Source organism: Crinia signifera, chromosome 3, assembly GCF_055691185.1.
Source record: "Crinia signifera chromosome 3, ASM5569118v1, whole genome shotgun sequence".
NCBI classification, from domain to species: Eukaryota; Metazoa; Chordata; class Amphibia; order Anura; family Myobatrachidae; genus Crinia; species Crinia signifera.
This window is the reverse complement of record NC_139219.1, coordinates 3,932,932-3,952,868: the sequence shown is the minus strand read 5'-3', so window position 1 is coordinate 3,952,868 and position 19,937 is coordinate 3,932,932. Positions and strand designations below refer to the sequence as shown.

The 19,937-nt window shown below is 52.4% G+C and overlaps 1 protein-coding gene across 2 annotated transcripts in view; it reads left to right on the top strand.

Moving 5' to 3' along the window:
- Positions 1-19,937, top strand: part of SPATA17 (spermatogenesis associated 17) — a 214,344-nt gene that overhangs the window by 62,249 nt on the left and 132,158 nt on the right. For both annotated transcript variants that reach the window (XM_083175149.1, XM_083175148.1), the window contains one exon: positions 2,266-2,369. In XM_083175149.1, the coding sequence (XP_083031275.1) occupies positions 2,266-2,369 (104 nt within the window). The remainder of the gene's footprint in view (positions 1-2,265; positions 2,370-19,937) is intronic.

Genomic DNA, 19,937 nt, shown 5'->3' with positions numbered 1-19,937 from the left:
CATATATAACACTGGACAGTACAGGGGATCGCACTGTGTGTCTGTCACAGGTGTTAGTATTGTATTGTTACAGCATGTTTATTGTTTCTGTACGCTGGGATTGGGTACGTATCTATCTGCCTGATGGCTGTATCCATGCTGTTGTGTCATATTGCAGCCACACGTTCCTATGTATAGAGGGAGACGTCTGTATTGTATACATCTAGTTCTGGACTTATTGTGAGATAATCCCCCATCGCATCCTATTGGCTTACTGGGAATATTAGGTGATCTGTTATCTCCCCTTCCCTTGCCTGGAGTCTACCACTGCCCCCCAGCAAAGGCCCATATCCCAGAGTTCTGTCCCCCCCCCACCCGGTGTGCACCCAGGGGGTAGCTCTGTCCCTCCCACCCGGTGTGCACCCAGGGGGTAGCTCTGTCCCTCCCACTCAGTGTGCACCCAGGGGGTAATTCTGTCCCCCCCACCCGGTGTGCACCCAGGGGGTAGCTCTGCCCCTCCCATCCGGTGTGCACCCAGGGGGTAGCTCTGCCCCTCCCACCCGGTGTGCACCCAGGGGGTATCTCTGTCCCTCCCACCCGGTGTGCACCCAGGGGGTAGCTATGTCCCTCCCACCCGATGTGCACCCAGGGGGTAGCTCTGTCTCTCCCACCCGGTGTGCACCCAGGGGGTAACTCTGTCCCTCCCACCCGGTGTGCACCCAGGGGGTAGCTCTGTCCCTCCCACCCGGTGTGCACCCAGGGGTTAGCTCTGTCCCTCCCATCCGGTGTGCACCCAGGGGGTAGTTCTGTCCCTCCCACCCGATGTGCACCCAGGGGGTAGTTTTGTCCCTCCCACCCGGTGTGCACCCAGGGGGTATCTCTGTCCCCCCCACCCGGTGTGCACCCAGGGGGTAGCTCTGTCCCTCCCACCCTGTGTGCACCCAGGGGGTAGCTTTGTCCCTCCCACGCGGTGTGCACCCAGGGGGTAGCTCTGCCCCTCCCACCCGGTGTGCACCCAGGGGGTAGCTCTGTCCCTCCCACCCGGTGTGCACCCAGGGGGGTAGCTCTGCCCCTCCCACCTGGTGTGCACCCTGGGGGTAGCTCTGCCCCTCCCACCTGGTGTGCACCCTGGGGGTAGCTCTGTCCCTCCCACCCGATGTGCACCCAGGGGGTAGCTCTGTCCCTCCCACCCGATGTGCACCCAGGGGGTAGCTCTGCCCCTCCCACCCGGTGTGCACCCAGGGGGTAGCTCTGTCCCTCCCACCCGGTGTGCACCCAGAGGGTAGTTCGGTCCCTGGGCCCACACACAAGGGGGAGCAAGGGGTGAGCACTGCACACATTCCAGAAACCAAATGGACGACTGAATATGTGACCTGTAGCAGTGATGTGACCGTGTACAGCAGCACCATCGGTCACCACCACCTCTGCCGCCCCATCTTTGTCAGTATTAGCGCTGCACTGATGATGCCGGTAGATATAGTATATGACTGCCATATTTGATGGTCTAGTTGACCTGTTGTAGTGACAGCAGGGATGCGATATCTGCCGACAGGGCGTTATCTTCTGATCATAAATCATTCCGTCCCCATCCCTTAGTCTCATACCTAACACATACACAGTGACAGGGACACACCTGGGCCCCGCGGACGGTCTGTAGCGATATGGACACCAAGGCCCCAATTCCCATCCACAGCAGATTCATGTTACCGATATAGAGAACTGATCACATGTAAAGTACATTATGTACATATTATCAGGCACATTCCCTACACAGACGGGACCTTGTCCTTCCTACCTGGAAGCGTATTATAGAAATGACATTGAGGGAGAATTGTGAGTAATGCTGCAATCTGTGCCGATGATAGTACATTACGTGTCAGGGTAAATATAGGGGTGGATGTACATTAATTACAGAAGGACATGTCCAGCCGGCACATTGAGCAACTGCGCCTTCAATGAGTTTCCCTCCCGCTAGATAAATGGTCCACACGGCACTTGGGTGGGAAATTCTTAGCCAGAATATTATATAGCTATTCTGTGGAGAGAAACCTTGGGATTCATAGATAACAAACTGATACTATAGAGTCACTTCCGACCGGCCAACTATTCCTAGACACCACACCGAAGTCTGTCATTCCCAGGAGTCTGAGGTGCCCTGACCTATAAGAATATAGGCCGAGCGCTCTATATCTACCGTCACATTCTATCCGGCCTGCCCATGTCATACCTGCATATCTTCCCCTGATTATAGTGTAAATAACTGACTGATGTATGACTTCTCTGTAGATACAGAAGAGATGGCGGGGTTACTATGTCCGGAGGTATGTCCACAATTACTACGCACTGAAGAAGTACCTGGAAGGTTTGACCATGAAGAATAACTTAGTAAGGTAAGAGTGCCATAGACGGCCCCTCGGGGGTATTGCCTGGTAATACACACACCGCTCGGCACAAACCAGTAATAAGCATCTGCCATATAACGTGCGGATTGGGATGAGGGGAGGGGCTTTGGTGGGGGATGGAATACTCACTCGCCCTTGGTCGCAGCTAGATCCCCTTCACCGGGAGTACCTTTCCCATCAAGCCCTGCGTCAACGTCTTCCTGGAGGCAATAATAACCTGTGGCAAGTGCAGATAGCCACCGTGCCCGAAGCATGGTAAGCGAAGCAACCCCCCTGTATACAATGCACCTGAAATAAAAGAAATAACTTACAGCAAACTAGATTAGAGACCAAATAAAAACATGCTGTAAGGGCATCAAACAACTTCCGCCCTCACATAACATCACATCCAGGTCCTTCTAGCAAAGGGGAACTAGCCACATCCACATTCCCTCCTTGTAGGGCCTGATTCTGAGGCAGCTGCAGCCCTCCATGCGTGTTATGACATCTCCAAGTGCTGGGAAACCTGAATCTCCCCATGCTGTATACTGGACCCACACTGCATGTAGACCCAGGTCATTCCCAAACCCGGCTGCTACCTGGGTTCGGTTGCCAGGTCACCCCTTATATAATATACTAGGTGATTCATCGCACCCTACGGGCGCTCTTCACACCGGCGTAAGGGGCTGCGCCCCCTTAATTTGTGAACGTTTGTATTGTGAGAAATATGGTTAGAATTGTATGAAAGATGCCTGTATTGCAGCTTCTGCCAGTGGGTGAGGGTCCAGCGTGGCAGCACAGGAGTATAGGACGGTGGCCCTGAGTCAGTGTCTCCTTCTACTGGGTAGGAGTTAGGGTGCATGAGAGAAGGAGGCTGGGCGGTAAAGCATGACAGGGGAATGTGGGCAACACAGGGTGAGCGGGTCCCCACTGGCAGAAGTTATGGGGCAGGAGAACAGGAGGCAGGGTAGTGATAGAGGTGTGTGGGCATGAGGGGTAATAAAGGTTTTTGGCTGTTGCGGAGTAGGGATAGGCATTGGTGCAGACACCATCGATGGTTGGCATTGATGGCGATTTTGCACCCTGCCATCGGTAGTAGTAACATATTACTTCGATAACCATTGATTGTTGTAGCTATCGATGGTCATCCATTATATCTGACTGAATAGGCCGTGGGTCAATCAGAACTTGGTGGCCTAAAAAAATTTGAAACTCGATCGGTTCTCCTTTGCCATCGTTGTAGGGAAACCATCTTGTCCTCCCACATTGATGGCAAAAGTATTCAACATCGGCCATAAACCATCGATTATTTGAAATCATTGATGGTCGATGGGCATCCCTAGAACTGAAGGAGGGTGGGGGACAGTATGCAGCTCCCGGCAGTGGGTGAGCGTCTCCTCCCACTGGGAGGGAGTAAGCGTGCATGAGAGCAGGAGGCTGTATAATAGTGGTATGTGGGCAAGACATTGATAAAAGTTGTGGCGCTGGTGCAGAGGGCAGTGGGAAATTCTGCAGTGCGGCAGCCAGGGCCGGATTTCCCACCTAGGGGCGGTACCTGCTTGTGGCGGTACAGGATCCCCCATTGTCACGGGGGTACGTGAAATGCGGGAGCTGGGTTGCGGTGGTCCGCTGAGGGGTGGAATTGCCGGAAGGGGGTCAGGGGGGTCTGCAAATTGCGGGAGTGGGGGGGTGGTGTGCGGGGATCCGCAATTAGCGGGAGGGGGCGGGGGTCCGCAAATCGTGGGAGGGGGCGCGGGGGGGCTTGAATCGTGGGAAGGGGGGTCCGCAAATTGCGGGAGGGGGGTTGTCGGGGTTAGTGAATTGCGGGAGGGGGGGTTGTGGAGGTCCGTGAATTGCGGGAGGGGCGCGGGGGGGGGGTGGTGCGGGGGTCCGTGAATCGCGGGAGGGGTCATGAATCGCAGGAGGGGGGGTCGTGGGAGGCTGCGAATCGCAGGAGGGGGGGTGTGGGGGGTGCCGTGAATTGCATGAGGGGGCGTGTATCAAGGGAGGGGGGGCACAGGGGGGTGGTGCGGGGGTCCGTGAATCGCAGGAGGGGGGGTCGTGGGGGGCTGTGAATTGCAGGAAGGGGGGTGTGGGGGGGTGCCGTGAATTGCGTGAGGGGGGCATGAATCGCGGGAGGGGGGGTCCCCCAATCTTGGGAGGGGGTCTGCAAATTGCGGGAGGGGGCGCTGGAGGTGGTGTGTGAATTACGTGGCGGTCGCAAATCGCGAGCGGTGCCGTGGGGGTCCGCAAATCGCGGGAGGTGGGCGCTACAGGGGGTTCCGTGAATCGCGGGAGGGGGCGGGGGTCCGCAAATCGCAGGGAGGGGGTGCGCGAATTGCGGGAGGGGGTCGCAAATCGCAGTAGGGGGGGTGCCGTGAAGCACGGGAGGGGGCGGTGGGAGGGGGGGGGTCGCGGGGGTCCCGCGAATCGCGGGATGGGGTGGTCGCGCGAATCGCGGGGGGGGGGGTCGCGCGAATCGCGGGAGGGGGGGGTGTCGCGGGGGTCCCGCGATTCGCGGAAGGGGTCGCGGGGGGAGGGGTCGCGGGGGTCCCGCAAATCGCGGGAGGGGGGGCGCGGGGGTCCCGCGAATCGCGGGAGGGGGGGTTGCTGAAGTCCCGCGATTCGCGGGGGTCCCGCGAATCGCGGGAGGGGGGTTGCGAGGGTCCCGCGAATCGCGGGAGGGGGGGTCGCGGGGGTCCCGCGAATCGTGGGAGGGGGGGGGTCCCGCGAATCACGGGAGGGGGGTCGCGGGGGTTCTGGCAGAGGGTAGGGATGTGCAGGAGTAATGGTGGATGGTGGCTGTGGAGTAATGGTGGATGGTGGTGGTGTACTGTAGCCCTGGCTGGGCGGGGGGAGGTGATGTCAAGGGGGTGGAACGTTATACACATGAAAATGTTCTACACAGGAACGTTCTACACAGGGGTTGAGTGACAGATCTGGCTAAATATATAAGAGATTTAGTGATTTTCTCCCTATATACCATAACCCACCGTCCTCTGCTGCCTGGGGTGGGCTGGTGTGGTGCGGCCCCTCTGTTATTCCTACTTGTCAGGTATCTGAGCTTCAGCTCCCCCCTTCTACATCTTCCTCAGGGATAAGACATCCTGACGTTTCATCCCCCAGTGCTAGTGGCATGTGCCGCAAAAGCTTCAAACACTGCTGATCACAGCAGCATTCTGATCACAGCAGCATTCTGATCACAGCAGCATTCTGATCACAGCAGCATTCTGATCACAGCAGCATTCTCATCATAGCAGCATTCTAATTAACAGCAGCATTCTGATCACAGCAGCTGGCAGCCAGGTATGAATCATCCCAGCGATGGATACAGACAGTGCTGGGACAATGAGTCTGTGTCTGTCCTGTATCAGCCAATAGAAGGCCGCTGTCTGCCTGTCCTGTTTCAGCCAATAGCATGCTGCTCTGTGCCTGATCTGTATCAGCCAATAAAAGTCCGCTCTGTGCCTGATCTGTATCAGCCAATAGAAGGCTGCTCTGTGCCTGTCCTGAATCAGCCAATAGAAGGCCGCTGTGCCTGTCCTGTATCATCCAATAGAAGTCTGCTCTATGCCTGTCCTGTATCAGCCAATTCATTGCCAAGTAGCGCCTGATCTGTATCAGCCAATAGCATGCTATGTTTCTCCTGTCCCTGCACTGAGCAGCCGTCACAGCAGTATATACAGCATCCATCACAGCAGTATATGCAGCGTCCATCACAGCAGTATATACAACGTCCATCACAAGAGTATATGCAGCGTCCATCACAGCAGTATATGCAGTGTCCATCACAGCAGTATATGCAGCGGCCATCACAGCAGTATATGCAGCGCCCGTCACAGCAGTATATGCAGCGGCCATTACAGCAGTATATGCAGCGGCCGTCACAGCAGTATATGCAGCGGCCGTCACAGCAGTATATGCAGCGTCCATCACAGCAGTATATGCAGCAGCCATCACAGCAGTATATGCAGCGGCCGTCACAGCAGTATATGCAGCGGCCATCACAGCAGTATATGCAGCGGCCGTCACAGCAGTATATGCAGCGGCCATCACAGCAGTATATCCAGGGTGTCTCCCACTGAATACAGTGTAATATAGTAACGTGAGAGCAGCGGCCATCACAGCAGTATATGCAGCGGCCGTCACAGCAGTTTATGCAGCGGCCGTCACAGCATTATATGCAGTGGCCATCACAGCAGTATATGCAGCGGCCGTCACAGCAGTATATGCAGCGGCCTTCACAGCAGTATATGCAGCGGCCATCACAGCAGTATATGCAGCGGCCATCACAGCAGTATATGCAGCGTCCATCACAGCAGTATATGCAGCGGCCATCACAGCAGTATATGCAGCGGCCATCACAGCAGTATATGCAGCGGCCATCACAGCAGTATATGCAGCGGCCATCACAGCAGTATATGCAGCGGCCATCACAGCAGTATATGCAGCAGCCATCACAGCAGTATATGCAGCGGCCGTAACAGCAGTATATGCAGCGGCCTTCACAGCAGTATATGCAGCGTCCATCACAGCAGTATATGCAGCGGCCGTCACAGCAGTTTATGCAGCGGCCGTCACAGCATTATATGCAGCGGCCGTCACAGCAGTTTATGCAGCGTCCGTCACAGCAGTATATGCAGCGTCCGTCACAGCAGTATATGCAGGGTCCGTCACAGCAGTACATGCAGCGGCCGTCACAGCAGTATATGCAGCGTCCGTCACAGCAGTATATGCAGCGTCCGTCACAGCAGTATATGCAGCGTCCGTCACAGCAGTATATGCAGCGTCCGTCACAGTAGTATATGCATCACAGCAGTATATGCAGCGTCCGTCACAGCAGTATATTTCTCCGGCCATCACAGCAGTATATGCAGCGGCCGTCACAGCAGTATATACATAGTCCATTACAGCAGTATATGCAGCGGCCATTACAGCAGTATATGCAGCGGCCATCACAGCAGTATATGCAGCGGCCATCACAGCAGTATATTTCTCCGGCCATCACAGCAGTATATGCAGCGGCCATCACAGCAGTATATCCAGGGCGTCTCCCGCTGAATAGAGTGTAATATAGTAACGTGAGAGCAGCGGCGTCACATTATTATCTGTCAGAGAGCCCTTGTTCTGCTGTCCATCCTCATTTACCCATCCCAGAAGATCTCTTAATGAAGCTAAACCCCAAGTTCATAGCAATAATTTGTGTGGCGAGAGTGTGTGCGACGTAACATCCATCACTTGTCAGGACGGCACTCTTAGTTGATACATTTAATAAGGGCATCCCCTTGCTTGCTTAATTAGAAGTGAACAGTTTGCATATTTACTAAATGCGCAGTGTCATTGGCAGCACGGCCTATTGCCTGCATGAATTATTCCTCTATCTGCAATAAACAGCCGGGTAATTATTACCGCTATAATCAGATAAACTCCGTCTGTACGGCTTCCTTACATGGTAATGCTTTGAACTCATCCGAGGAGAATTTATGAACTCGGGTATCTTGTGCACTTGTCGCTGCGCAGCGTCCCCGCTCTCAAGGACAAGGAGCAGTAACCACCGACACCGCCGGGAGCACGCAGAGAATCCATGTCGGCAGTTATTTCTAGCACATTACTGCCCAGAAAACACGGTTATGTGTCATTTCCAACCAGGGCGGAAACATACAACAGGTTATTTTTGCATTTATGTTTTAATGAATCATAAAAACGTGAATCCTGCTTATTGTAACAATAATGTGAAGTATTGCTGTGGCGTAGCGTCCTCGTGCAACCTTGTTCTAACAATTAACATATTAACTTAATGTCTCCTATATAATAGCCCAGATCTGTCACTCTGTGAGTGTGTGTATAATGCTGGGCGGAGTCATAGTGACAGATGGGGCTAATAGCCTATCAGCGCAGCACTGGCCTCCCTCCCTCTCTGTTACTGTCACTGTTCCACCTATGGCTCTCCCCGCTGAGAAGGCTAGTCAACAGCCAGGGTGCCGTGCTCGGCGGGTGGGCGGGACTACACGGGACCTGATGGGGCGGGGCTAGAGAGGATTCGGCACGGAGGCGGAGCTACAGGTGGCTGCTGCTTCTTTCTTTCTCAGCATGAGGGAGAGGAGAGGCTGCTGTATTCCAGGCCCGCCACGCCAGCCTGTCCTGCTCTCTGCAGATACTGTAGGTAGACTGAGTGCTGTATGTGTGTCACTGTTACTGTCCCACCTATGGCTCTCCCCCCTGAGATGGTTAGCCAACATCCAGGCTACCCTGCTAGGTGGGTGGGCGGGGCTAGAGGGGATTTCGGCGGGGGGTGGAGGTACAGGTGGCTGCTGCTGCTTTCTCAGCATGAGGGAGAGGAGAGGCTGCTGTATTCCAGGCCCACCCAGCCTGCCTGCCCTGCACTCTGCAGATACTGTAGGTCGACTGAATGCTGTATGTGTGATATATGTGGGGTGGTTAGTGTAAGGCGGGGGGGGGGGAGGGTTAGGTCGCAGGGTACGAGGGTTAAGCAATAGCAGGGAGGTGCAGAACTAGCCTGCGGGAGGTCTGGATGGACGGTTAGGTGGTGCATCACTGTGATAGAGTGCAGCCCGTAGGGTGAAGGAGTGCGTCAGTTTGATAGAGCACAGGCTGAGGTAGTGCATCAGTGTGATAGAGCGCAGGCTGCAGGACGAGGTAGTGCATCAATGTGATAGAGTGGAAGCCGCAGGGTGTGGTAGTGTGTCAGTGTGATAGAGCGCAGGCTGCAGGGTGAGGTAGTGCATCAGTGTGATAGAGCACAGGCCGCAGGGTGAGGTAGTGCATCAGTGTGATAGAGCGCAGGCCATAGGGTGAGGTAGTGCATCATAGGGATGGCCATCGACCATCGATGATTCGAAATTATCGGTTCATGGCCGATGTCGAATACTTTTGCCATCGATGGGGGAGAACCAGATTGTTTCCCTCCATCGATGGAACAGCAAAATGATGCTTTTTTTTTTTTTGCAAAGTGCCGGGACACGGCCCCTGACACCCGCGAAGCCACCGTGTTTTGATTGGCCCACATTCCAATCAATCAAACACAATGGATGACCATCGATATGTAAAAATATCGATGGTCATCCATTGCATAGTTTAGCACTATCGATGGCCTGTTGGAGAATTGCCATCGATGGCAATGGCAACGATGGTGCATCAGTGTGATAGAGCGCAGGCCATAGGGTGAGGTAGTGCATCAGTGTGATAGAGTGCAGGCCATAGGGTGAGGTAGTGCATCATTGTTATAGAGCGCAGGCCGCAGGGTGAGGGAGTGCGTCAGTGTGATAGAGCGCAGGCCATAGGGCGAGGTAGTGCATCAGTGTGATAGAGTGCAGGCCATAGGGTGAGGTAGTGCATCAGTGTTATAGAGCGCAGGCCGCAGGGTGAGGTAGTGCGTCAGTGTGATAGAGCGCAGGCCGCAGGGTGAGGGAGTGCATCAGTGTGATAGAGCGCAGGCCATAGGGCGAGGTAGTGCATCAGTGTGATAGAGTGCAGGCCATAGGGTGAGGTAGTGCATCAGTGTTATAGAGCGCAGGCCGCAGGGTGAGGTAGTGCGTCAGTGTGATAGAGTGCAGGCCATAGGGTGAGGTAGTGCATCATTGTGATAGAGTGCAGGCCATAAGGTGAGGTAGTGCATCAGTGTTATAGAGCGCAGGCCGCAGGGTGAGGTAGTGCATCAGTGTGATAGAGCACAGGCCACAGGGTGAGGGAGTGCGTCAGTGTTATAGAGCGCAGGCCGCAGGGTGAGGTAGTGCATCAGTGTTATAGAGCGCAGGCCGCAGGGTGAGGTAGTGCGTCAGTGTGATAGAGCGCAGGCCGCAGGGTGAGGGAGTGCGTCAGTGTTATAGAGCGCAGGCCGCAGGGTGAGGTAGTGCATCAGTGTTATAGAGCGCAGGCCGCAGGGTGAGGTAGTGCGTCAGTGTGATAGAGCGCAGGCCATAAGGTGAGGTAGTGCATCAGTGTTATAGAGCGCAGGCCGCAGGGTGAGGGAGTGCATCAGTGTGATAGAGCACAGGCCGCAGGGTGAGGGAGTGCGTCAGTGTTATAGAGCGCAGGCCGCAGGGTGAGGGAGTGCATCAGTGTGATAGAGTGCAGGCCATAGGGTGAGGTAGTGCATCAGTGTTATAGAGCGCAGGCCGCAGGGTGAGGGAGTGCGTCAGTGTGATAGAGCGCAGGCCATAGGGTGAGGTAGTGCGTCAGTGTTATAGAGCGCAGGCCGCAGGGTGAGGGAGTGCATCAGTGTGATTTCCTCATCAGACACTTGAGTGCATTATGTCTTTGAAGATGCATTTTCTTCATTGTCACTTAGATTTTTCCCAGTAACTGTGGCGCCATTAGTGATGACACACTGAACGTTTTCACCAGGATATTTCTGAGATGGAGAAGAGATTCCAGGGAAATGGAATGCTTCAATGCTAGCAGACTATAGGACACTTGTCAGAGCCCTGGAAATCGTGTACAAGCGACTTGCAAAAAGAAAGTGTCATTAATGCAATGATGTGTATTATTGTTGGTATTGTGCATGTATATTACGCTATTTGGTATGGAAAACAACAAATGTGAATAACTATAAAACGGCAACAAATATTTCAGACTCATTTCGTTTTTAGCAGCCTAAAATTTGTAATTTTTAGGATAGTACAAAAAATGTTGAAGTTTGTTGTCCAGTAATTGGTCCCGGACCACCAACCCTGAGCACCCTGCAATGGTCCTGAGGCACCCCAGGGTGCCACAGCACACAGTTTGGGAACCACAATGTCTGCAAACTGAGGAGTGAGGGGGTCTCAGATGTCCGAGCCCTCTCAGTCGCGGGGTGTGGTATACAGCCCAATAGTCAGGATTCCGATGTCAGTATACTGACCGCCGGGATCATGAACCCCTGTAGTGATCCCCTCGCTGTGTCCCTGATCTGTAAGATCCATTTATCCTCGGTCAGAAAGCTGACAACAAGCGCCATTTCCCCACACGTCAGTAAATTTAAGTTACATAGAGTTTGCCGATAATGAAGTATAAATGAGGCGCGTTTACTGAACGTTGAAGGTGTTTTACTGCGGCGTAATCAGTGACAAATCTGCTGTCTAATAACCGCTTAGCAGCAATCTCCATATAAGGTGACCATCACTCTCTATTACACAGAACCCATCACAGTCAGAGAGGAGGTTTAGTGAGTACCATGGGGCTCATTCAGGTGTGGTCGCAAATCGCCTGTTCTATGCACCATGGTCAATGTGTCCTTACTGTGCATGCCTACGGACCGCTGTGCACATGTGCAGCGAGTGTGGGCGGTTTCTGGGCGTGCATAAATTAGCAGTTGCGATCTTACTTGCTATAGGAGAGCCCACTGCATCCTGGGAGAGCAGCGCAGCCTGCGCGATTACAGAGACTCTGCATAATGACCCAATCTGCAGCGATGGTACTAACGGATCAGCAGTTACACGCCATCGGACAGAGACGATGCGACAGTGGTGGGTGTCAGTGTAGCCCAAGAAGCCCAATATGAGCTATATGTATAGAATTAGTAATAACAAGTACAACATTCTGCTTTATATGCGAACATGAAATTCACTGGTTTTATTCACATAGCGATATCCTAATATACATATATATATATATAACATATAATAAGCTGCCTATTATAGGAAATCCTTCTGGTGACGCCTTTGCCCCAATAAGACACAAGTTGTGGCCGTACGTCCTGTCCGTAGCTCTTGGTACTCGCTGTTGTAGTGACTCCTCCAGTGTTGTCTGTTAATGTACTCATGGATAGGGAGGTGCAGGGATGCCCCGTGACCGGGAACATGGGGCAAATTCAGGTAGCCCCACATTTATAGAAAATCACAGATTACAATTTTCGCCAATCTGGTTCGGGGATTCGGACCCCGGGGGTAGGGCGGCATTGTCAGAAGCAGCTGATGTGACCCAAGCAATGGCTGGCCTGCGGTACCCTCTTACTAGACCTATGTGCTTTGGGGGACTTTTAGGTGAAGTTTAGGTGAAGTTTACAAACTGGCGACGAATGTGTCTCCCAAAAGGATTGTGTGGTGTCTCCAAACCCCACTGATCTTCCTTAGCAAGACCTGTTGGGTTTACTGGTGAGCAGGTACAGGGTAATGCATGGACACATGAGGTCCGAGGTGCACCTCCCTGCAGACCCGGGTGCCGGACGTGGTCCCGACAGTCGGGATCCCGACAGTCATTTACCCGACGTCGGGATCCCGACTGTCAAAACGCTGACAGACAGGTGCCCGACGGCCACCCGCTATTTTCCCTCGTGGGGGTCCACGACCCCCATAGAGGGAGAAGAGAATAGCCCACAAGGGGCTTTGTTGCGCTCACCATGCTGTCTGAGTCCGGGCAGTCGGGATCCCGACGTCGGGCTAATGACTGTCGGGATCCCGACTGTTGGAATCCTATACCACACCAGCAGACCCCGGGTCCTAGCGTCCAGCATGTGTGCTCCTACAAGGAGAGAGGCCACACCGTGTATGTAGCTGCGTCCTGTCCTTGGCTCTGGCCCTGTACATGTCCATGTGGATTGCTTTGCCCCTGTGGCTCTGTCGGGAGAGTTTCTGATTCTGGCCGGAGATCTCGCAGGATCAAACACAACAAAACATGTATTTATTTGCTATTTTCCTCAGGCGCTGAAATAAGTGTCAGCACGCTCGTTTGTGTTTATGAAACGGCTTGGTATTTCTCATCAGAGGAAGCCACGGGGCCTGTGCGGCGATGATGGCGCATTCTATGCGCTCTGAGACTTGTCAGTTCCCAGCGGCTGTTCTCATTGTCCTTCAGCTAATCGCCCAGTAATGTGAGTGTGAGGATTACAGGGTGTATCAGACTAGATAGCAGCAATGCCATAGCAATATCACTTAGCATAGAATGAAGATTGATCAGGAGTCAGATAGCCGTCCTAGCTAGTCACATGCACTGGAATAAGGAGCAGGGAGCGGTCGCACAGTGGGCAGCATTGTGATGCTGATGTATGGTAGGGGTATGGTTACCTGCTCAGCACTCTTTCAGAAAGTGACCCCTCTAGTACAGGACCAGTGACCCCTCTAGCACAGGACCAGTGACCCCTCTAGTCCAGGACCAGTGACCCCTGTAGTACAGGACCAGTGACCCCTGTAGTACAGGACCAGTGACCCCTCTAGTACAGGACCAGTGACCCCTCTAGTACAGGACCAGTGACACCTCTAGTACAGGACCAGTGACCCCTGTAGTACAGGACCAGTGACCCCTCTAGTACAGGATCAGTGACCCCTCTAGCACAGAATCAGTGACCCCTCTAGTACAGGACCAGTGACACCTCTAGTACAGGATCAGTGACCCCTCTAGCACAGAATCAGTGACCCCTCTAGCACAGAATCAGTGACACCTCTAGTACAGGACCAGTGACCCCTCTAGTACAGGATCAGTGACCCCTCTAGCACAGAATCAGTGACCCCTCTAGTACAGGACCAGTGACACCTCTAGTACAGGATCAGTGACCCCTCTAGCACAGAATCAGTGACCCCTCTAGCACAGGACCAGTGACCCCTCTAGTACAGGACCAGTGACCCCTCTAGCACAGAATCAGTGACCCCTCTAGCACAGAATCAGTGACACCTCTAGTACAGGACCAGTGACCCCTCTAGTACAGGACCAGTGACCCCTCTAGTACAGGACCAGTGACCCCTGTAGTCCAGGACCAGTGACACCTCTAGCACAGGACCAGTGACCCCTCTAGCACAGGACCAGTGACCCCTCTAGTACAGGACCAGTGACGCCTCTAGTACAGGACCAGTGACCCCTCTAGTACAGGACCAGTGACCCCTCTAGCACAGGACCAGTGACCCCTCTAGCACAGGACCAGTGACCCCTCTAGTACAGGACCAGTGACGCCTCTAGTACAGGACCAGTGACCCCTCTAGTACAGGACCAGTGACCCCTCTAGCACAGGACCAGTGACACCTCTAGCACAGGATCAGTGACACCTCTAGTACAGGACCAGTGACCCCTCTAGCACAGGATCAGTGACACCTCTAGTACAGGAGCAGTGACCCCTCTAGTACAGGACCAGTGACGCCTCTAGTACAGGACCAGTGACCCCTCTAGTACAGGACCAGTGACCCCTCTAGTACAGGACCAGTGACCCCTCTAGTACAGGACCAGTGACCCCTCTAGTACAGGACCAGTGACGCCTCTAGTACAGGACCAGTGACCCCTCTAGTACAGGACCAGTGACCCCTGTAGTACAGGACCAGTGACCCCTCTAGCACAGGACCAGTGACCCCTCTAGCACAGGACCAGTGACCCCTCTAGTACAGGACCAGTGACCCCTGTAGTACAGGACCAGTGACCCCTCTAGCACAGGACCAGTGACGCCTCTAGCACAGGACCAGTGACCCCTCTAGCACAGGAGCAGTGACCCCTCTAGCACAGGACCAGTGACGCCTCTAGTACAGGACCAGTGACCCCTGTAGTCCAGGACCAGTGACGCCTCTAGCACAGGATCAGTGACACCTCTAGTACAGGACCAGTGACCCCTCTAGCACAGGAGCAGTGACCCCTCTAGTACAGGACCAGTGACACCTCTAGTACAGGACCAGTGACGCCTCTAGCACAGGACCAGTGACGCCTCTAGCACAGGACCAGTGACCCCTCTAGTACAGGACCAGTGACCCCTCTAGCACAGGATCAGTGACACCTCTAGCACAGGACCAGTGACCCCTCTAGCACAGGACCAGTGACTCCTCTAGCACAGGACCAGTGACACCTCTAGCACAGGACCAGTGACGCCTCTAGCACAGGACCAGTGACGCCTCTAGCACAGGACCAGTGACCCCTCTAGTACAGGACCAGTGACCCCTCTAGCACAGGATCAGTGACACCTCTAGCACAGGACCAGTGACTCCTCTAGCACAGGACCAGTGACACCTCTAGCACAGGACCAGTGACGCCTCTAGCACAGGACCAGTGACGCCTCTAGCACAGGACCAGTGACCCCTCTAGCACAGAATCAGTGACACCTCTAGCACAGAATCAGTGACACCTCTAGCACAGGACAAGTGACCCCTCTAGTACAGGACCACCAGTGACCCCTCTAGCACAGGATCAGTGACACCTCTAGCACAGGATCAGTGACCCCTCTAGCACAGGACCAGTGACCCCTCTAGTACAGGACCACCAGTGACCCCTCTAGCACAGGATCAGTGACACCTCTAGCACAGGATCAGTGACCCCTCTAGCACAGGACCAGTGACCCCTCTAGCACAGAATCAGTGACACCTCTAGCACAGGACCAGTGACGCCTCGAGCACAGGACCAGTGACCCCTGTAGTACAGGACCAGTGACACCTCTAGTACAGGACCAGTGACCCCTCTAGTACAGGACCAGTGACTCATCTAGCACAGGACCAGTGACGCCTCAAGCACAGGACCAGTGACGCCTCTAGCACAGGACCAGTGACGCCTCTAGCACAGGACCAGTGACGCCTCTAGCACAGGACCAGTGACGCCTCTAGCACAGGACCAGTGACGCCTCTAGCACAGGACCAGTGACGCCTCTAGCACAGGACCAGTGACGCCTCTAGCACAGGACCAGTGACGCCTCTAGCACAGGACCAGTGACACCTCTGGCACATCTATTCTCATTATAATGTTTCCTCATGTATATTATTACACAGATTGCAGCAGCACCCAGCATATGCAGGAAGATCATATGGTCAGACAGCAGGAGGAAGTGTACTGTGATTGGTCAGACAGCAGGAGGAAGTTTACTGTGATTGGTCAGACAGCAGGAGGAAGTGTACTGTGACTGGTCAGACAGCAGGAGGAAGTGTACTGTGACTGATCAGACAGCAGGAGGAACTGTATTGTGACTGGGTAGATAGCAGGAGGAAGTGTACTGTAACTGAGCAGACAGCAGGAGGAAGTGTGCTCTGATTGTCAGACAGCAGGAGGAAGTGTACTGTGACTGGGCAGACAGCAGGAGGAAGTGTACTGTGACTGGGCAGACAGCAGGAGGAAGTGTACTGTGACTGGGCAAACAGCAGGAGGAAGTGTATTGTGACTGGGTAGACAGCAGGAGGAAGTGTACTGTGATTGGTCAGACAGCATGAGGAAGTGTACTGTGATTGGTCAGACTGCAGGAGGAAGTGTACTGTAATTGGTCAGACAGCAGGAGGAAGTCTACTGTGATTGGTCAGACTGCAGAGGAAGTGTACTGTGACTGGTCAGACAGCAGGAGGAAGTGTACTGTGATTGGTCAGAGAGCAGGAGGAAGTGTTCTGTGATTGGTCAGACTGCTGGAGGAAGTGTACTGCGATTGGTCAGACAGCAGGAGGAAGTCTACTGTGATTGGTCAGACAGCACAAGGAAGTGTACTGTGATTGGTCAGACTGCAGAAGAAGTGTACTCTGACTGGTCAGGCAGCAGGAGGAAGTGTTCTGTGATTGGTCAGAGAGCAGGAGGAAGTGTTCTGTGACTGGACAGACAGCAGGAGGAAGTGTAATGTGATTGGTCAGAGAGCAGGAGGAAGTGTTCTGTGACTGGGCAGACAGCAGGAGGAAGTGTATTGTGAATGGGTAGACAGCAGGAGGAAGTGTACTGTGATTGGTCAGAGAGCAGGAGGAAGTGTTCTGTGACTGGGCAGACAGCAGGAGGAAGTGTACTGTGATTGGTCAGACAGCACGAGGAAGTGTACTGTGACTGACCAGACAGCACGAGGAAGTGTATTGTGAATGGGTAGACAGCAGGAGGAAGTGTACTGTGATTGGTCAGAGAGCAGGAGGAAGTGTACTGTGATTGGTCAGAGAGCAGGAGGAAGTGTTCTGTGACTGGGCAGACAGCAGGAGGAAGTGTACTGTGATTGGTCAGACAGCACGAGGAAGTGTACTGTGACTGACCAGACAGCACGAGGAAGTGTACTGTGACTGACCAGACTGCAGGAAAAGTGTACTGGCTCCATCACCATTGAAGAATAATGTTGAACATGGAGGGTACAATCCAAGTATAACTGCTATGGCACTCTAAGGGATGGTAATAATAGAGCAATGTACACAAATGCATCTGTGAGTTATTACCAGACACAGGACTGGATGTTGTGATAAGTGGGACCCTGAGGGTCAGAGGCGAATACATCCTGCCCCTGACTCTTAGCTGTGATGTACTGTAAGAGACCAGTGGTGACATTACTGAGGAGGGGACATTGATGGGAATGTAATGACACTGATGTGACAGTGTGGAGGCCATTACTTAGATGGGTTTCCTGTGTGCGATCCTCACACAGGGCAGAGGTCAGAGCTGTCCGGCCCACGTGCTCCATATAAATCTATTGAACCTGCTGCTGAGTCAGGTTGTATTAATCTGACAGCAGGTGTATGTTCTGTGAGAGCGCTCTGGGGCCTGCGAGACCGTCGCTGTTACTGTGTATAGCAGTCTCTCAGTGCGCGTCCTCTACTGCCTTACACACAGTCACATGTGCAGGAGACGGGGATACGGTCATTAGGTCGACATGCAGCAAGGTTGGCATGGATCTAGGTCGACATGACATTAGGTCGACACAAGCATTAGGTCTACATGGGCTAGGTCGACAGTCAAAAGGTCGACATGGTGTTTTTCACTGTTTTCTGTGCCGACAGGCGGTATTTCATACCCTACCATCCACTAAGGCATGGTGGAAGAATAAAATAGTGTGCGAGGCACCGTGCCCAGAGCGAAGCGAGCACTTCAATCTGTGTCCATGTCGACTGTGTCAACATTCGGGTAAAAAAGCGGTGCACATCAAACTGTGTCCATGTCGACTGGGTCGACATTCGGGTAAAAAAGCGGTGCACATCAAACTGTGTCCATGTCGACTGGGTCGACATTCGGGTAAAAAACAGTGAAATACCCCATGTCGACCTGATATTTATTATTGTACAGAGCTGTATATACCATGGTTGCCTACCTGACCCTCTCCGGGTGTGGTATAACACACCGACAGTTGGGATTCCGACAGTCATTACTCCAATGTCGGAATCCCGTCTGCACAGCGAGGGTAGCGCAATGAAGCCCCTTGCAGGCACGCTGCGCTCACCACCTATTTTATTCTTCCTCTATGGGGGTAGCGGACCCCCACGAGGGAGCAGTCGGGGAACCACAAGTCCCAACATGCTGGGCATTAATGGGCCTGCTTAGGCTTGTAGTTCTACTGTGAAAAAAAAGTAAAAAAAAAAAGGCAGATAGACAGAGAATAGTATAGATTTAATACACCAACTAATATACAGGACACACATACAACGGAGCGGTGTTGGGTCAGAGTCTGAACTAGCGGGGTAGGGGCACCAGACAAAATCTTGTCTAGGTCATCAAATTGGTTAGGACTGGCCCTGATCGGTTCCATGTATTAACGATTTGTGTAAATGGCCATGGTCTGAAGTCCGCTCCCATACATTACTAGATAGATTGGACAGATAGATCTGTAGGTGTGTACCCAGCTTTAGAATCACAGTCATATCTGATTGCTTTACTAAACATTTACCAATTGAAATGGAAGGAAAATGAGCTCCTTGGACTGTCTCAAGAGACACTAAACATTTCTTTAAATAGTTTTTATGTTTCTCCTCGTTAAATAGGCAATGCCTCTTTAATTAATAATAGTCGTATTGGCATGAATTGCGTCCGACCTCTAAAACGCCTTAGGTAAGGACGAGGGAGGACACCGCTCCCCTTTGTTCTCTGTCAGAAGTGGACACAGTTAATGAGGTTTGTTTGGTGCAGCACAAATTTCTAGACACAGATAGAGTTGCTTTCATTGGAAACAAATTTGTTTGGCTTTACCTGGGAACTTAGTGATTATTAATAGCCTGGAATGGCAGGTCACAGAGGGCACAGCACAATCTCAGATGTACAGCCATTGTCACCGCGCAGTGCTAAGTATACCGCGTCTTCATATCACTAATATATTTATAGATTGTTATTAAAGTGCACTCAGGGGAGAGCCAGCAAATGGTATTAGAATGGATTACACAAACACAACTACTGTACAGCTTGGTTCTATGCAAAGGAAACATCCCAGAATTATCTAACCAGGAAAATACAATGTTCCAACAGAAATAGGTTTATGTACAGTATGTGTTTAACAAAAGGAAATTAAATATTGCTAATTAGATTATGTCATAATGATTAGTTTATAACACAACTACTGTACGGGATGTAAAGCAGAAGCAATATTGAAGGTTTTTGATGTTATTTTAATATTTGCAATAAATATATATTTTTTCTGTTATATATTCAATACTATTTCCCTATAAAATTGGTTCAGGTATTTTCAAAAACGTATATCGATATATATAGTTGGAAGGGAAATATAAATAAATAAAATATATATATATATATATATATATATATATATATATATATATATATATTTATTGGCCCAGGACAGGTTCGGGAGCTGGGTTCCTGATGATGTCCTATTTAATAAGAGGTCCAGGGACGGCGCTCCTGCTAGTTTCTTCTGATAAATACCACTGAATATATTGATATAAAAAGTGGAACCTCACATACATTTTATTTGCATCGAATAATCAAGAGATGTTGCAAGCTATTTTATTA